The sequence below is a fragment of the Crocuta crocuta genome, unplaced genomic scaffold, assembly GCF_008692635.1.
Source record: "Crocuta crocuta isolate KB4526 unplaced genomic scaffold, BGI_CrCroc_1.0 scaffold87, whole genome shotgun sequence".
NCBI classification, from domain to species: domain Eukaryota; kingdom Metazoa; phylum Chordata; class Mammalia; order Carnivora; family Hyaenidae; genus Crocuta; species Crocuta crocuta.
In genome coordinates, this window is record NW_027532166.1 from 2,737,632 (window position 1) to 2,755,538 (window position 17,907).

General features: G+C 39.5%; 1 protein-coding gene across 1 annotated transcript in view; it reads left to right on the plus strand.

Moving 5' to 3' along the window:
• The window catches only part of ERC2 (ELKS/RAB6-interacting/CAST family member 2), an 885,144-nt gene that overhangs the window by 458,855 nt on the left and 408,382 nt on the right, over positions 1 to 17,907 (plus strand). Inside the window, exon 12 of the mRNA XM_077776719.1 lies at positions 1,021 to 1,156. Within this exon, the coding sequence (XP_077632845.1) occupies positions 1,021 to 1,156 (136 nt within the window). The remainder of the gene's footprint in view (positions 1 to 1,020; positions 1,157 to 17,907) is intronic.

Sequence of the window (17,907 nt, forward strand, 5' to 3'; positions counted from 1 at the left end):
TGCCTAAATCTGTGGAATGTTTTTGCTAAAGGCTGCTGGTGAAATAGGCCACATTACGCCTATAACTCCTCCCCGCACTCTGTTAACCCATCCATTGTCCTTAGTCTTTTACTCACTTGCTTACTTTATGATTTTGCACTTTGACATCCTATAGATCCATTAAGAACTTTTGTTCTGAACACCAGGGCTTTACTTAACATGATGATTACCCAAATTGTTATTCTGTTTGAGCTAAGTGATGACAATGTATTTGATTGGAACCTTGTAATTGTTATTTTAAAATCAAAGTAATGGATTATGATCTCAGAATAGGAACATGATCCAAAAGAATAATAATAATTAAAAGAGCAACCACTTAAAAGAAAATAAATGCTCTGTCACAGACCATGGGCCCTGTGTTCCCTGAGTGCTGCTTACCTTTGCAGTCCCAGGTTCTATCCCTTTTCCCCTTCGCCCTGGGCTAGGTTCACTGCAGCCTTCGAGTTCTTAGAAGTAGTGTTGGTCATTTCTTGCCTTGGGAATTGCACTTGCTATTCCCTGTACTTGCGGAGCATCTCTACTGGTGACTTCTTGGCTGGTTCCTTGAAGTCTTACCCAATATTTTTGCCACCTTAGGGAGGTTTCTTGGCCACAGTGCCTAAAGGAATACCCCCACTTCATGCCCTTCCACACATTCAGTGCACGTCATCAACTGGCACAGCATGCAGTTTATTCCCCCCTCCCCCCACCTTAGGAAACCTAAGTTGTGTCTCCTTGGTACTGGTCTGTCTCTCCCACTAGATTTCAAGTTACATGAGTTGGGTGAGGAGTATAAATATCTCATTCACCACAGCAGCCCCATCCTGGCACTTGGCATTAAGTGGGTGCTTAACACATACTTGTGGTTGAATGAGTGGAATAATTTGAAGTTCCACCTTTTCCCAAATCCATATCAATATATTCTATCCTTAGTACTCATGTTGTGATAACATATGACCTTCCAGTGGTTGAATTTGACTTCACTCTTCTGACTTTTCTCAGGCATATGAAGGATCAGAATAAGAAGGTGGCCAACCTCAAGCACAACCAACAGTTGGAAAAAAAGAAGAATGCCCAGTTACTGGAAGAAGTCCGCAGGCGAGAGGATAGCATGGCTGATAATTCACAGCATTTGCAGGTGAGCTGAGGCTTCTCCTCTTTATACCTAAATAATTGGAGATTGACTTTCTCTGAAATGCATCCATTGCTGTGGAAAAATATGCACAGAAATGGGGGGCTTGCCTTAGCTCTGAGTCCAGCACTAACTGTGTACTCCCAGAGAACCCAACATGTCTTTATAAGTGTGGAGTATCATTTTCAGAATGGTGCCCAAGAAGAGCTGATTATGGTAGAAAATCTAATACTGCACAGAGTCTCTTGGTTCCTATCCCTCATCCTAAAAAGTAAGGGCTGCATTTATAAAGTTGGCAAGAAGCTTAAAACATAGAAATGTCCTCCTTTTAGAATTATATTTAAGTGGCTTTGGCGTTTGTAGAAGGGAAATGTATGCGTGTTATCACAGAAGGTATTTGAAAAAGGATACTTTCAGATAGTTTACAAAACTGGTTTTGTTTTGTTCAAAACTCTGATGCTCTGAGGCAGATCATTATTCTGTCTTCTCTGTAGAATATAGTTATCTCTGAACGGACACCCCTATCTGAGAAACCAACTGGCTGACTGAAAACACCAATTCTTCCTCATTAACCATCCCTATTTTTGGCAAAGGAGCTCTCCCCATGTACTCAATAAAACATTCATGCTAAAGCAGGGCATTTGCTTTGAAGTTCCTTTATTTATTCCAATGTGCCTTTAAACATAGTAGTTCAAGTTGGCCAGAGTTCATGTTACATTTTGCTTATTAATTAGTGTCTTTCTCTAGTTATATATTAGGTTTCCTCCTTGGAGATAGAAGAAGTTAGATAGTTTCAATATGTACTCACAGTTCATCTTTTTAATTGACCAAAAGAGAAATAAGTAATTATTCTAGTAGGAGATATAGGGAAATGTCTTGCACAAAGCATGGAACATGGAGGTTACTTAGTCAATATTAGTTTCTTTTTCCTCTGTGTCCTGCAGCTGCCTTAATGGTTTCACTCAAACCCCTTTGCTTGGATGCCTGATTTGGTTTGCACAATAGTAACATCAGATTGTTTGTTGAGGCATGGGACCACCTCAACACAGACCAGTAGCTTATTTGAATCTACAGCTACCTTCATGTTCTTGTCCCAGGATTTTGGGCCTTACTTTCCCCACCAGTCATATGAGATATTAGATTGGAGACTATAGACTGAGATAATGAGAACTAAAATTTGTAGAACATTTTATTGCCTTGTCAGGCATACAATCTCATGTTTTCTTCACCACAATGTTGGTCATTTTATGTATGGTAAAACTGGAATCTCAGAAAAGTTATGAAGCGACATGGTAGTAAAGAGTAGAAGTATACCTGACTTTGGGTCTCCCTGCCTTCAAGACACTAAGGTAGAGGAACCCTACCAGTAGTAGCTATCATTTATAGAACTTTTCAGTATACTAGGTACTGTGGCACCTGTGTAATTCTTATATGAACTGAGTTAGTTGGGACTCTTAGTTGCAAGTACCAGGAATGCAACTCAGTCTTTACTAAGCAGAAGAGAGGAAAGGGGAATCAGTTAACTGCAAAGGACAATTAACTGAAGGATGGACTTCAGGCCTGACTTCCTTCAGATATTCCAACAGTGGCATCAGGAATCTCTCTGTCCTACTCACAGTTGCACTCTGTTCTTTGTTGCTTTGATTCTTAGGAAAGCTGTCCACAGTGATGCCAACCATGGCCATCAACAGCCACCCTCCATTGTGAGTGCAGTCACCCTGAGGGAGGAGAAAAGTTCTTTCTTAGTGGTTTTAGCAAAAGTTCAAAGAATGAAAGAATGCATATATTGGCCAGGCCAGGGTGTGATCACCTAGAGCTTAGGGGATAGGGGATAGCCACACCCAAGTCATATGGGCTGAGTGTGGGAGTAGGTGACCTCCCACAATAAAGAAAGGAGTATGTTACTAGAAGGGATGCTGGATAGTAAAACTACAGAGATGAACTACAGCCACCATATGGGGTGGATTAACCGCTATCCCATTTGATATATGAGAAGAAGGAGGCTCTGAGAGGTTATATTAACTTGCCCCAAGATTACTTGGCTAGCACATGGTGGAGCCAGGACTCCACAACCATCTTTAGATGGTTACAGTTCTGGAGAAGAGTTGTAAGAGAATGGCAAGAAAACTGTCAAGTGGTGGAGAGTCTTCATGAAGTGGTTGAGGTTAGAGCTAAATGAGTCTGACATGGGAGGGATGCAGCAGTAGGAACGGCACTCCAGGCAGGAGAACCATCAGCAAAGGCAGAGTCTGAGTAGAGCAAGGTACAGTCAGGACACAAAACATAACAGACAAATTGAGTATGGTTTTCAGTGTCTCAAGTATTACTATCTTTCTTTAACTGATTTTGGAGCTTGAATGCCCAGGATTTATTCCAAGTTTCAGAATTCACTAGCTGAATGTCCTTAGGCAGATGACTTACTCTTCCTTGGCCTCAGTTTCCTCATCTGTAAAATGGGATTAATCATAATTACATGTACTTCATAATTGCTCTGAGGATTAAAGAGACCACGCATACAGAGAATTTAGAATTGTACTTGGCACAATCTATGCTCACAGTAAGTGTTAATGATTAACTGTTATTATGATAACAAGGAATTAAAAGGAACATTTTGTGAAATTGTTGTCTATGATATATGTGGGTATTTATACAGTTCTATTCTGTTATATGTAGAGCATCAAAGTTGCTGTCATTTCTTTATATAGTCATTTCTTTTCTAAGGACACATCTAGTTGTGGAAATTAATGTCTTATTTTGACTCATGAACTTTTGCATAGCAATATTTTTATAAAGGGCCTTAATAACTACCTCACAGACTTATTCATAAAAGATAGCATAGTCTGGAATTGCTTAGTTGCATTCCTGACCACCCCAAATAAAGGATAGCATTTGAAATGCAATAAAAAGTAATCACAACTAATTTTGATGAAAATGTTTCTGGTTAAGGTTAATAGAGAGTGAAACTCCCACTTTCTTGGATTGTTAAGCAGATATACTCAGATGGAATAATTACTGCCTTTTGAAGACAGAACTTTCCTTTTTTGGGGCATTTGAATTTTTAATCTTACTGTTGTTTTAAGTATTTCCTGTTTATGAGTTAGCTTCTTAAGACTTTTAATGAGTGTCTGTCAACTAGGATCTGGTTTGGTTGGTTAGGTGGTTGACTGGTTGATTGGTTGATAGTTATGGGATTGGCACCTACTAAATTTGATTTTTTTCTTCATTAGTTTTTTTGTAATGGTTGGACAAACTGACTTCTTGATTTCAACCAACCAAATAGGTATCATATCCAGAGAAATCTCAGGTAGAGTATATCCTGCAACAATAGTGGCTGTTGGATAAGGCTCCAAAGGAGAGATTGAAGGAATTCAACCTGTTATTAAAATTGGAGACAAAATTGGATATAGTCAAACCAGGACATAATAGCAACAGGCAAAAACTGGGCCATTTTAGTCCAATCTAGATATATAGCCATGCTAAGAAACATTTCACAAACCCAACTTTCTTTAGTTCTTAGGTTTATAGTTTTATGCAGAAGTTGCAAACTCAGATGACTTCAGGGTCTAGGCTATTAGCATAAATAACAAACAGGTTTGCATGTAAGAAAAAATTATGATGTCTCATTCTTTCAGCCTCTCTTTTAATTTTTCTTTTTGGTAGAGATGTATCAGTTAGCAATTGCAATAATAACACTGTGTAGCAAATCATCCCAACACTCAGTGAATTTAAAGCATCAGTAGTTATTCTCACAGATTTTTCAGGCTAAGTGGCTCAGCCTCTCCAGGGTAGGATTGAGTGGGCATACCTGTTTCTCACTGCAGGTCTGTGAGTGGCTGGAGCAGCTCCATTCCACATGTTTATTCTGAGACTCAGGCTGAAGGGGTGTCAGTGACTTAGGGAAAACTCTTCTGATGATAGTAGCAGAGGCACAAGAGAGTAAACAAAAACATGCAAGGTCTCATAAAGTCTAGATTTAAGCTGACACTTTTTCACCCCATCCCACAGGCCAAAGCAAGGCACATGGCTGAGCAAATAAGCAAGGATTGGGGAAGTACATTCTACCCATGAAGGAAACATTTTAAAGGGGCAGATACGAGGAAGGGTGAGGACTTGAAACCAGTTGTTCAATCTGTCAAAAGAGATAGGATTTGGAGAAATATTTCTCTACATAGGAAAAAACAATACCATAGACATAATGAAAAATTACATCTGCAATGGCCTTAGTTTATGGAAATGATAGAGAGTGGTAGGAACTGTGAAGAACTCAAGAGCCCATGGCTTATCAAAAGGAACTGAGACCACTAAGCTTTGGCTGAATGCTACCACAAAGGTGGGTCTAGGGTTGAGAGACTCTCTGATTGCCACAAAATAGAAATTTTTTATGTGAAATGTATGGATTTGATTCATTTTTAGAAAACCACTGTGGGCCCAGTGAAGCACATATGCAGATGAATTGACTATTCGTTTTGTCTGTTGCACAGCCCTGCATTCTGATCCCACTGGGTTCTCATGAAGAGTGAGAAGAGAAGTGGGTGAAGAGACCAGCACCCTAGTAAGCTCAGCTTGATCCATTGAGGAGAGAGGACAGTTTGGTGCATTTGTCCTGAGTCCTTTTTTTTTTTGTCTTTTTGTCTGAAAATACCTTGAATACCTTGAATTATTGCCCCTTGGAGGGAATACCCACAATCTAAAGGAATAGAGAGTGTTCTTGATTTAACTTCTTTTGGAGAATTTGGCAAGGAGAGCAGTAAGGGAAAGATAAAGAGCCATGAAGCTGAGCTGTCCAGTTTTGAAATACCGACCCTTATTACTATTAGCTCAGGAGTAAAGCTGGGAACCTCTCTGACTCTCAGTTTTTTTCATTCATAAGTGGGAATTACAGTCTCTACCTCCCTGGGTGGGTTAAATAAGATGAGCTTTATGAAAGGGCCTTGCACAGTACCTGATCTATGTAGGGTTCAGTTACTAAAGCTCTCTCCCAGAGAGACTGATAATGAGCTTTTAGCCATAGAAGACGGTGACCACTGGGAGTATCGTCCAACAAATCCTTTGCAACTATTTTATACTGATGAGTAATACATATATAGAACACATAGCAGCAAATGAAAGTTTCCAATAAAGCATTAAACAACATAATGGGCAATAAGGAGGAAAAATTAAAACATTTTTCAAGTTTATGTTGAATTGTGTGTGAAAGGTAAATGTATAAGATCATGATTTTTTGGGGGGGTATAATTCTGTAGAACTGATCCCCAGAAAACAGATTATGGACAATGATATTTATGTCTGGCCTTGGGGCTTTGGGCTTCTGTGTGTCCCGTTAGAGATTGCATGGAGATTTTTCAAGGTGACTTTCCGGAGATTCACACTAAATCGTCATTACCAGAATGGGATGCATTCCCACCCCCTACCCCCAACCTCTAGCTATTTCTTGCTGAGTAAATATACCAATTTGAAATCCCATTGGACATCTTTGTAGATTTTGGCTGCGTTTTTCCCTGTGCAGTTATCAAGTTAATGAACTAACATTCTAAGAAATGCACAAGCCAATATTTTATGCTCTTTTTCTGTTGTATGTCTGCAAAATTCTCTTCAATTTATTGCCTGAAAACTAAAGTCTGTTCTTGTGTGCTTCCGTTTCCAAATTATAGGTTCCCAGGGAACTGTAAAGTTTCTTCTCTGCCAGTGGTTAAACCCAAGTGTGATCAGTTTAAAAAGCAAATGAATGTTCCCATTTGTTCTTGTCCTTTTAGTAAAGTTTTAAACAATAAAAAAAGCTAGAAAGACAATTTTATTTTTCAATTTGTGCATGTCTGTACATCCATATCTTTTTTCCAAGGGGACTTCCTTTATTTTGCTTCTCCAATTAGAGTTAGAGTCCGCTAACAGAGGAAGTGTAACAAACAACATAAACTTCAAAAAGAAGCATAGCTTTCAGCAAAACATATAGTTTATTATGAAGTTCCCAAGCATTGGTAAGTTGTTTCTTTGCAGAGGGACACATATGTTTTAAGCAGCAATTTTTTAAGCCTCATATCTATATGTTCATCTCTCCAAGTCACTGAGTTAAGTTCATTTCTCTTTCAATTCCCTAAGCTTAAAATTGTTACTCTAACTGTGATCTATGTTCCTGTGTTATGGTACACTTCTAAGTACTGCCATTAGAAGAAACCTGACCAGTGGAGTTAAGAGATCCATCATTGTCAAAACACGTTTTTTTCAGTTTCTAGTTTCTCATGGCCATTCGGTAGGCATGGTGTAGAGTGATTTAGGGAGGCTCCATTTCAGCCATCTTGTTCAACATATGGAAAGATACTAAAGTTATCTGAACACAGGCTTAAAAGAAAAATCCACATTTGTTCAAAGTTGCATTAGAATTTAATATGATTTCTTTTAACACTGTAAGGTGTTTTGTTTGCCTTAGGATTTTCAATCTTGAGTGTAGAGATTGGGATGTTCCATTAAGTTGTGAATAAATTCCATCACATTGTTGACATGTGGACCAAACCACATCCAACATTTCCAGACTCTGTTCATGGTTTCAGACAAGAAATACTCAAGTATTTGCAAGTCTGCTGAGGACACAAAACGTTGGAGGACAGGACTGAGGTTTAGTACAGAAATTCTTTCTTTCCTTGGGGGTTTATTTTAGCATTTGTTTTTCTTTCATACTGTAATCCCCCATGAGCCAAAAATGACTTTTGTTGCAACAGGTTCCTATAGGCAGTCCCAAAAAAATCTTATTTGACAATTAGTTTCTGGTAGCCTTGAGTTGAATCGTTACTCTTTTTAGTAACTCATAGACTATCAGAGGTGACGAGGCATCCTTTGCAATTTATTTAAGAACTAACCAGTTTTAGAAATGTTCCAAGAAGGCCAGTGAAATCGTGTAAATAAAACTGCTGTATGTGGATTTTTTCTTCTTTCCTCCCAAAAAAATATTGCTTGTTTTTCCAAATGTGCGGTAACTTGCATGTTTCTTCTGAGAAACATCTTCTGCATTTTCCTGAGGATTTGTGACCTAATCCTCCACTTGATACAGCCCCTCTATACAAACACAGTATATTTCTATGGAAAAGAGAGGTTTACCCTTAATCAAGTGTTGCCTAATCTACCTACTAAATTACCCCCTGGAGACAGAGTGGGGTTCATTATTCTTTTCTGAAGGGTTTTCATGTTTTACTCCATTAGTGGTTGTTAGATAGTCTTCAGCAAAGTGCATGTTTGTTTGTCAAAGGCTGAAGATCTTACAGAATGAAATGCATCATATTTGTCTAATGAAATCATTATTATTATGGAAGTGGAGTCCTGAATGCCCTGGGATGACAAAGCTTAAGGAGATGGGAGATGGAGAAAGGAATCTTGCTGGAATAATATGGTAATCTCTTACTCGTTTTGAAGGAGGTTACTAAGGAGGATCAGACTGTTTTTTAGATATTATACATTTTCTATTTTGGGGCCCTGAAATATACATTGTTAAGGGAAAGACAGCATGCATCCTCCCCTATGCTCTCCAGTGAGAATTAGAAGCATTCATAAATGTGCTTCAGCTTGCTTTATAGAATCTGTCTTTCTTCTCTCTACCTTTAACTCTGACCTCTGAGCTTACTTTAAGGTGAGGCTTGCACCATAAACTAGAAACATCATTTTCATATGCTTAAAATCACTGCAGATGATCAGCTTAGTCAACAGCTACAACAACCAATCCCAGCCAGAGCTCTGGGTGCTTCTCAAAGTGTTTCCATGGGGTAATCTTCATGCTGGATCTTCCCATTGACCTTGGGGACTGGGTAGGGTCAAGTTTGTATGTTTCCGTTGTATAGGTGGGGAAACTGAGCCTCAGACAGGTGTTCACTGACTCATCTGCAATTGTAGGTATCCTTAAAGGCAAATCTTTGAGGAGGTGCCTGCGCTTAAGAGATTTTCCTGTGAAGGGCGCCTGGATGGCTCAGTTGGTTGAATGTCCAACTTTGGCTTAGGTCATGATCTCATGGTTTGTGAGTTTGAGCCCCACATCGGGCTCTGTGCAGACAGCTCAGAGCCTGGAGCATGCTCTGAAGCAGCAGGTCTTCTGTGTCTTCCTCTTTTTTAGCCCCTACCCTGCTCATGCTCTGTCTTTTGTCTGCCTGTCTGTCTGTCTCTCTCTCTCTCTCAAAAATAAATAATCATTAAAAAATATTTTTAAAAAAAGAATTTTTCCTGTGAAGGTCAGAATAAACCTCAGGTTTTGGAAACTGAAGAAATTGCTTCCCCAGGCAAAAGTTTCTGAACCTGAATTTGTACATTAAAAGTCATTGAGAAGAGAGACCTTCAGAGTGTGTGCTTGGGAGCATCTGTAGCAGGTGCAGTATAATTTTCAAAGTAGACACAATGAAGGCATTACTGAGGAACTCACACTTTGAAGGCAAGGGATTGAAAGAAGAAAATAACTCTGACAGCACACCTTATTTTTTCAAAGGTAGAATTCACATGATAACTCACACATGGGACCCAGAAATCCCTCAAGGACAGTCATGTTCAACATGCATCAAAAAAGCCAGTATAGTTAAACCAGCTCGTCCTGGTCAGGGTAATTATGGCAAGTTTACCCTGAGATATGGCAACAAGAGGTTAGTCAGGGGAGCACCTGCAAATCACAGTGCATATCACCCCAACATCAGTACCTCTTTCTAATCGATGCTGGTATCTCAGCATGTTGCTATGCAAGGCAGAGACCTGGGCATGGTTAATTTTTAAAAATGTTAACTTTGACTTGTGGCATGTCTAGAGCATTGCTAAGCTGTATATTCAAACATTCCAGATTAAGGAAATGACAACCAATGACATGGGCAATAATTTAGATGGAAATCCTGCAAAAGGAAAATACAACTATAAAATTTGTTCCTAGTCACTTAATAGTCTCTCCTGTAATACACATTTGGGAAATTGATAATTTGAATTTATGACACTCTTAATTTCTTCTCTGGTATTAGACTTTCCCTCTACATCTTACCTTTTATGTTGCCTGTAAAAACCCTGCAATGTTAAGCAATTGTAAGTTTTTCTTACTAGCAGAGACCTTACACTTTATTTAATACAAGCCCCTTGCTTTGCTGCTGAGGGAAGTCAGGCCCAGCAAAGGCACATAATCTGTTCAAGACTCCAGAGGGAATTACTGGCAGAGGGGAGATCAGAGCTCAGGCCTTTTGCATCCTTGTCTGGTGGCATTTGTGTAGCCCACTGATGTTATAAGATATGTCTGCCTTCAGTAGGATTTGAATCATTAACCTGTAAGCCCCAAAGTTGGGCCTTTGCTCTCTCAGTGCTGGATATTAGATTGGTCATTTAAGATGACATAAAATGATTTCTCACAATACACTAAGCTTTATGCAGTATTTATAAACAGGGTATTCTGTCATCTCTATGACTCTTTAATGTCTTTAAAATTTGAATACCTAAAGAAGTGGCAAATTGATGGTGAACATTGGGGGAATGGGCTATATAACTTAGGACTTTTTAGATGGTAACTAAAGATCAGTTTAAGTTATTTATATCTTTGCCACGTTCCCTCATCCATAAAGGGATGTTACCTGTAAAGGGACTCAGGAAGTCTCTTGTCATGGAAGAAATGTGGATTGCTTAAATATTTCAGCAATAAGAATATTAGCCACTACTTTTTGTTGAGCAATGAACTATCACAAGGATAATGTCTTTGGTTTAGTTCCTCGTGAAACTGAGAATGAGATTAACATGCAGGAGGTTTCTTGAGAGTTGGGGATCTCAGGAAGAGAGAGAAGTAGGACTGGGCACCTGAGAAGTTGAATTGAAATGTAGTTGCAAGGGATGCTCAGTATTTCCTGTCAGCACCAATGGAGTTGGTGGCCATTTTGAGGGAGTTGACTGACCCCAATTGAGATGAGAGGGCTGGGCCTTTGTTACCCCTCATCAATAAGTAAGTGGATCCTGGCAACCTCTGGGAAGGGTATAACCTTGGAAGATACATCCCTGGCAGCTGAGGAAGGAATGCCTTATGCGTGAAGAGGAATCTGGGCAACACACCACTTCATCTACAGTGAGTACCTGATATGTATGTGGTGCTCTCCTCTTTGACGCCCATGGAAGACACACACAGTTGATCTCAAGACTCTTGCTTACCCAGCTTCATGCTTCTTTTCAATATAAAAGACCAAACCTAGTTAAAAACTAATCCTAGTTGGCCAAGTTGCTCTGTATTGACTTGTTTAATCTTCCCAAGAAGCTTCCCAGGTAGCTACCATCTTTGGAACCATTGTACAGTTGAGAAGATTGAGACATGGTGATGTTAAAAAGAGAAAGAACTGGCATTCTTTCTCAGGTCTCAGTCATGAGTGGGGGCACCCCTCTCTCCTGTGCAGACTGTTTCTTTATGACTACTGGCCCCAGTAACTATGGCAACAGTGAAGATGATGGTCAGGCTACTCCAAAAATGAAAGAATTAGGTAGCATAAATGTAGGTAAGGAGGACTCACGTGAATTTTGTGGAATAGTGGATAAGGTTTTTTTAACTAATGAGAAAGATTGTGATGCTTCTTCAGGACATGCAAGGGTCTGCCATGAGCTCTGCAAGGAGCCCTACTGATGTTTTTTGAGGACTTCTGTGTGCCAGGTACTGTGCTACCTGTTGCAGTTTACCAGTTGGTTAGACAAGATTCTTTACCTTTGAATATCTCAAGATCTTTCTTCTGACTAAAGATGTCCTTCCCTGGGCATCTGATTTGCTGCAGCTTCTGTAAGTGAACCAGATCGTGTGTTCCTTGGCTGCTGCTTGCTTTGGAATAAAAAACCATTGGAAGGAGATAGCTGTGAGGGTATGTCTGTAGCTGGAGCCTTGGCTCTGGCAAATCAGAACAGAAGCTTTTAGAAGGCTATCTGAACCACAGTTCTGCCCTGGGCTACAAGGAGCTGAGTGGGTAAGGGATGAGAGTACCAAGGGAGTTGGGGATGTGGGTTCTAGTCCTGGCTCAGTCATTTAATTAACCATGTAATCTTGGGCAAGTGATTCTTTTTCCTCTCTGATCCGTTTTGTCATCTACAAAATGAGATGCTTATATTGAGGTAAGGCCCCTTTCAACTCTGAGATCCTGCCATCCTGAGACTAACTTAAGAGTGCATGCATGTGATGATTAAAGGTGCCATCTGAGAGGCCACCTCATGAACAACTGTGGATGCTGCTGCCCACACAGAGCATCCATGTCAGTAGCAAGGATGTCCTCCAGTTGGGAATCCATTGGTCTTCTTCAGTACCAGCCATGGTACAAATGCTTTAGCTGGCTTTAGGTATAATTTATTCTAAAATCTTTCTGTTCTCTGTCTGAAGTGCCATGCCTACCATTTTGAGAAGACTTTTGTAGTGTGCACTAAAATATAATGTTTCCTTTCTTCAGAGTAGTTGGTTATAATAACACATCCACCAATCGCTACTTTTTTAGTATAAGATAAAGATTAGAACTGTGAGTCTGGACACAGGATACACAATGCAGGAACTCCTCAGAATTGAGCCACCTGGGTTTCAGACTTCTTTCTCAAGAGCAGGAGCTATGTGGCTTTTAAATGTAATTGTTGGTGAAGTAGACTATTATTTTAATAAGCCACTATGTCATAGTGGCTATTTTCCTCCTCAACTATGTTGGTCATAATGAACTGTGGGAAAATGGAAAGAGACTAATTTGACAAAAACCGGGTTGATATGATCTAGGTTCACATTTCCCAAAGCATGTTTATCAAAGTGAACTTCTATGAGATACCATTAGAAGAAAGGATTCCATTTGTCAAACATTTTTGGAAAACAATACATTTTTAAAGTCAAGTTTAATGTTCTTTAACCCAAAATTTCTCCAAATCATTTAACAAAAAGAATTTTTCTTTTCCTGGAATATCTATTCACATTGCAAAAAGTTAGCATTTTATGGAACTTGGGTAAATGCTGATTCAGACAATTCACAGTGCTGATAACTGAGATATACAATTAGGTGTTTGATTATAGTTTGAGATTGGAAAAAAAAACTCTGCAGTGACACTGTATTAAACATAAAATTATCTTTGTTGAATAAGAATTCACCTAGGCATTATGCAATGTCTTTGTGCCTGCCACTTGATTAAAAAGCAGTTTTGTTAGAATGATTGGCCAAGAGAATTCTACCTCTGATATACTTTTTTAAAATTTCACCTTGTTTAAAAAGCTGATGTGAAGCAAACCTGAAAAATGTTTATGACAGGCACAGTGATATTTCCTATTACTTCTTGATTTTGGGATCTACACTTCTGATTATAAGCCCACATAATGCTATGCCCCAAATCCAAATTAGATGAAGAATGTTTTGGAGGAAGATGTGGAAATTATTCCAGCCTTAAAATATACAATTGAATTATTTTAGGTATTTGTTGTCACTTCTCATTTGGACACAGTTTTGCTTTCTTCCCGCTAAAGCCGTTCTTTGCAATGTAGACTATAGTGCTCTAGGTTCCTGCTCTGCTGTCAAAATCAATTATACGGGCTGAAAATGAAGCACAGAGCGTCCCTGTGTTATTACTAGTAGGCTTGTTTTTATTTTGGTTGTATTTTTTTGGCTGTGAAAGGATCTTTATGAGAAATTAGAAAACCGCAAATTTGAACATGTTAACGGTTAAACAATATAACCTTGAATGTATGTATGTCTCCTGGATGCCTGAGTCTGATCATAAATGAGCCTCTAATTTCTGAATGAACTGTACCTCTCTTAACTTGGTTTAATAAAGGCCTTACCCTTTTAGTCATCTTTCAAGGTTATTTTGCCCCTTACTCTAAATGGAGCTTAAGGCCATACTAGACTGTGGCTTGGTCACCTGGATAAAGTCTCACTTCACAGGAATTGCTGCATGTACACTGGAGTTCAGTGTTTGAGAAAGGGTGGTTAGCAGTGCATCTTTAGGGGCTAGGTAGTCTGGGAGGTATATTACAGCCATATGAGGACCCTCTTGTCAGCTGTAATAAGTTTTGTAACATTTTAAATTCTTCAGGCTTATTTTTCCCCCACATAAAAATAAGGTCATATATATCTCTATATTTTAAAGCTTATGAAATCAAAGTGTCATTTATGTATTCATTCATTCCACAGCCATTTGTGTCAGGCTCTGTACTAACCTCTTAGGTTTCTGAGACCAGGTTCTTCTTTTCTCTCATTTTGTCTGATGGATAGACAAAACCATAAAGACATAAACATAAGACATACCACGAGATGGGGAAATATAACCCAAAGAGATTTTTAAAAATAGGTTGGACTAGGTAGCAGTACAAGTTCAGAAGATGAACACTGTACACTGGCTTCCCTGCAAATGTTTTCAGGCTGAGGGCTGGACCCTTTCCCTGGTTCTAATGATTACTTCCTCCCATCATCTATGAGTTAGGAAATATCATTGTATATACCCCAATATAAGCCACCCTGATTATATAGCCATCTACTATTTCTAAATCTCATAAAGTATGTTCAAGGTTGAATATATTAATTTATAGGGGGTGTAGATAAAATAGTCAGGATGTCTACTTATGATGTTTATTTTGTTTATTTGGCTACATCTAAATCACTTTAGTTGGTTACATCTAAAATCACTGATTACTTTTTGCCACTGTTATATTTAATGGCAGAATCTCACCTGAACTGTCCACAAACATTCTTTACTCCAGAGCCAGTGATCCTCCAGAGGAGCTTTTCCATCACCTGGTACAGACTCCCAGTCTAGTTGCCTTGGCCTCTGAGCACTTTGACCCCCAGTACTTTGGAAATACATATATGAACAACTCAGTGGAGTCTTACACAAAGCCACAGACATCCATTCACATAACATTAGCAGGGCTTGTTTTATAATTTTTGGATACATGTAAATATTTTTGTATCTCTTAATCATGTAGAGCTATAATTGCTTTTTCTATGGTGTGCTTTTACCACACTGGTTAAGGGCATGGATTCCAGGGTTAATTCCTACTGTTGCCACTTGCTAGCTGTGTGATGTGAGAAAAGTTTCTGGATCTTAGGTGATGATAGTACCCACCTCCTAGTGCTGTGGTCATTTAGGAAACAGCACTCAGCACAGAGTACACACTGGCCAGTGCCACGAGGATGCTGATGAGGCTGTTGATGTCAGGTTGTTGTTCCATGTTTACACTTGTTAGGGAGCCCCAGAGACCTCACCCTAGCCTGTGTCACCCTGCATGATTGGCCCTGGTTTGCTTTGAGACCTCTCTCCTCCCATTGTCTCCGTCACTGACTACACCAGCACACCAGTCTCCAAGTCTGCCTGCCCTTGGATCTTGGAACTTGCTTTGCCCTTGACTAGAATGTTCTTTCTTCAGATGCATATGTAACTTATTCCTTCACTTCATGCAGATATCTGCTCAAATGCAGTCTCCTCAGAGAGCTTTCTCTGAATGTTCTTTCTTATTAATTGTTCTTGTAATTCTTTATGTCCCAACCTCACTTTATCTTTCTTCATCATGCATAGCATAGCCTAAACATAATACAGTTATTAGTGTACTTGTCTCCTAGCTGTCTTTCCATGAGCATACGGGACTTTGTCTATCTCCCTTCCCAGAATGTCAGATTCTCTAATGTATCTAGAACAGGGTTGGCCCTTGGTAGGTATTTAATAAATATTTCTAACTAAGTGAATGAATGAATTATATGATAAGTGAGCAGAAAGGATAATAAGCTCCCATAACATTTTTGTGGATTGGGAGCTGCTGCCTGGCACAGAGAGAGAAGGACTGGGAAACTCTGTCCTGGAGGGAAGAGGATTGCCTCCCCCTGGTCAATAGTATATGCTGGGAGCTTGGAGAGAACGGAGAAGTGTTCCAACTATGACTCTATGGAGACCTCCTTGGAGGTGAGGGCTTGTGTCTTACTCGCTGCTGCTGTTTCAATGCAAGTAATAATATAACTTATTTTTAATAGCTGTGGGATAAGTAAATAGCTGAATAATCAGGCAATAGAGGATGTACCATCTAGACCTTGTCATGAGGTTTGTTCGAACAGGGTTTTCCTGCAAGAGGCATTCTCGTTCACACTTAAAGATGTGCACCTTTATAGATCTGCCTTGGTTATTCTTTCTTTCTCACTTCAGCTACTGGGGGTACCATCCCCATTGGAAGCTGCTTGAAGTGAGTGTCCTGAGAGCAGGGCCAGCAACATAGTGAGGGGACCAGAGGAAACCTCATTCCACCCTGGCCTCTGAGAGACTGCCTCCTGTGGCAGGCACCCTCTATACACATGTTTAGGAAACAGTCTACAAACTGCAAACATCTGGAGAAAGGTGACAAAATGAGCAATGGGCTACATCGAGCAGGTTTTTCTCCTGTCTTAGTTCTGCAGTGAAGCCATTACATTGTGAGTGTTCAGGTCTTTGATCTGGTTAACTGTTGTAAGAGTGAATTTTTTCATTAGGAATGAGTTTCTTTATTGTTTAACTGGCAGATGGGTGGAGTCATAGAGACATTCATCACTATGCAGTGGGTATTCATCACTATGCATTCATCACTATGCAGCCAGGCACCATGTAGGGGGCACTGAGTCAGCATAAGTGTGATGTCTATATCATTGCCGCCATCTTCAATAGTCTAGTTTTGACACTGTCATTTCCAAATGCATGTTTCCCTTGTCAGCCACCACACAGTGGAGCTCACATACACTTCCCTGCATAGCTGTTACTCAAAAGTAACAGTAAGTAATTGAGTAAGCAATTCTGCAACACTCCTGGCCATTTTATAAACTGCACAAGGTTCCTTACTCTTTTGTAATCACAGCACAAGTTTCTTTCCTAAAACCAGAGTTTCCCATTGTGATCAGCAGACTTATTCTCCACACTTGGTTCTCAAAGACATGTGACTATTAAGTTATGCTGCTGGCAAGATACTTTGTCACACACACCAAAAAAATGTGCCAGACTTTGGCAATGATTCCAAAGAGTAGTTTCCCAAAATGTCTTAGAGAAAAGCCTGGCTCTTTGGAATAAGTAACAGCCTCCAAGGTGACTCCTTAGAATAGGGATGATATACATGGAGATGACATATTGTCAACTTATCCTTTTTTCCTCAGACAACATTTTAAAATTTTGAAATGAAGCAAGCTACTTTTTAGGCATCATATGAATAATACACTGATTGAGTTTCCAACTTTTCAAATGGCTGCTTCTATACTATGAAAGATTCAAATCATTTACCACTACACGAAAACTTTATGTTGCTATCATTATTTTGACATTCTGGATGCCACTGACTCCTTGGAGGCCTAAATTATCTAGAAAATTCCCTGAGTTTTTCCTGATTTCCTTTATTACTCTAGATTTGGTTTTTATTCCTTTCCCAGTACCCCTTTCTTAGTTGAAGCCTCAAATCAATGACCATCACTTTTCATTCTTTTATCTATAATTACACAGGTGTGTAATCTATTGGCCCTCCTTCCACTTTGTGGCTGTGTGGTATTGAGATTTCTTAATCTTGCTGTGCCTCAGTTTTCTCTTCTTTAAAAAGGGGATAAGAAGACTGCCTCACATGTTTGCATCAACCAGTGACATCTCATTGTAAGGTCATTGCCACAGTTCTTTGTGCATGGAATGTGCTCAGGAAATGACAGACACAAGGACTTTTGCCATCATCACCAACACTGTCGTTAGCATTGACAAAATAAAGTCATTTTCTGATATGATTGTTGAGGCCATTGTTAATTTTAGATTTTCTGTTAAACTCTCAATTCCTTGGGTTGTATGTACTG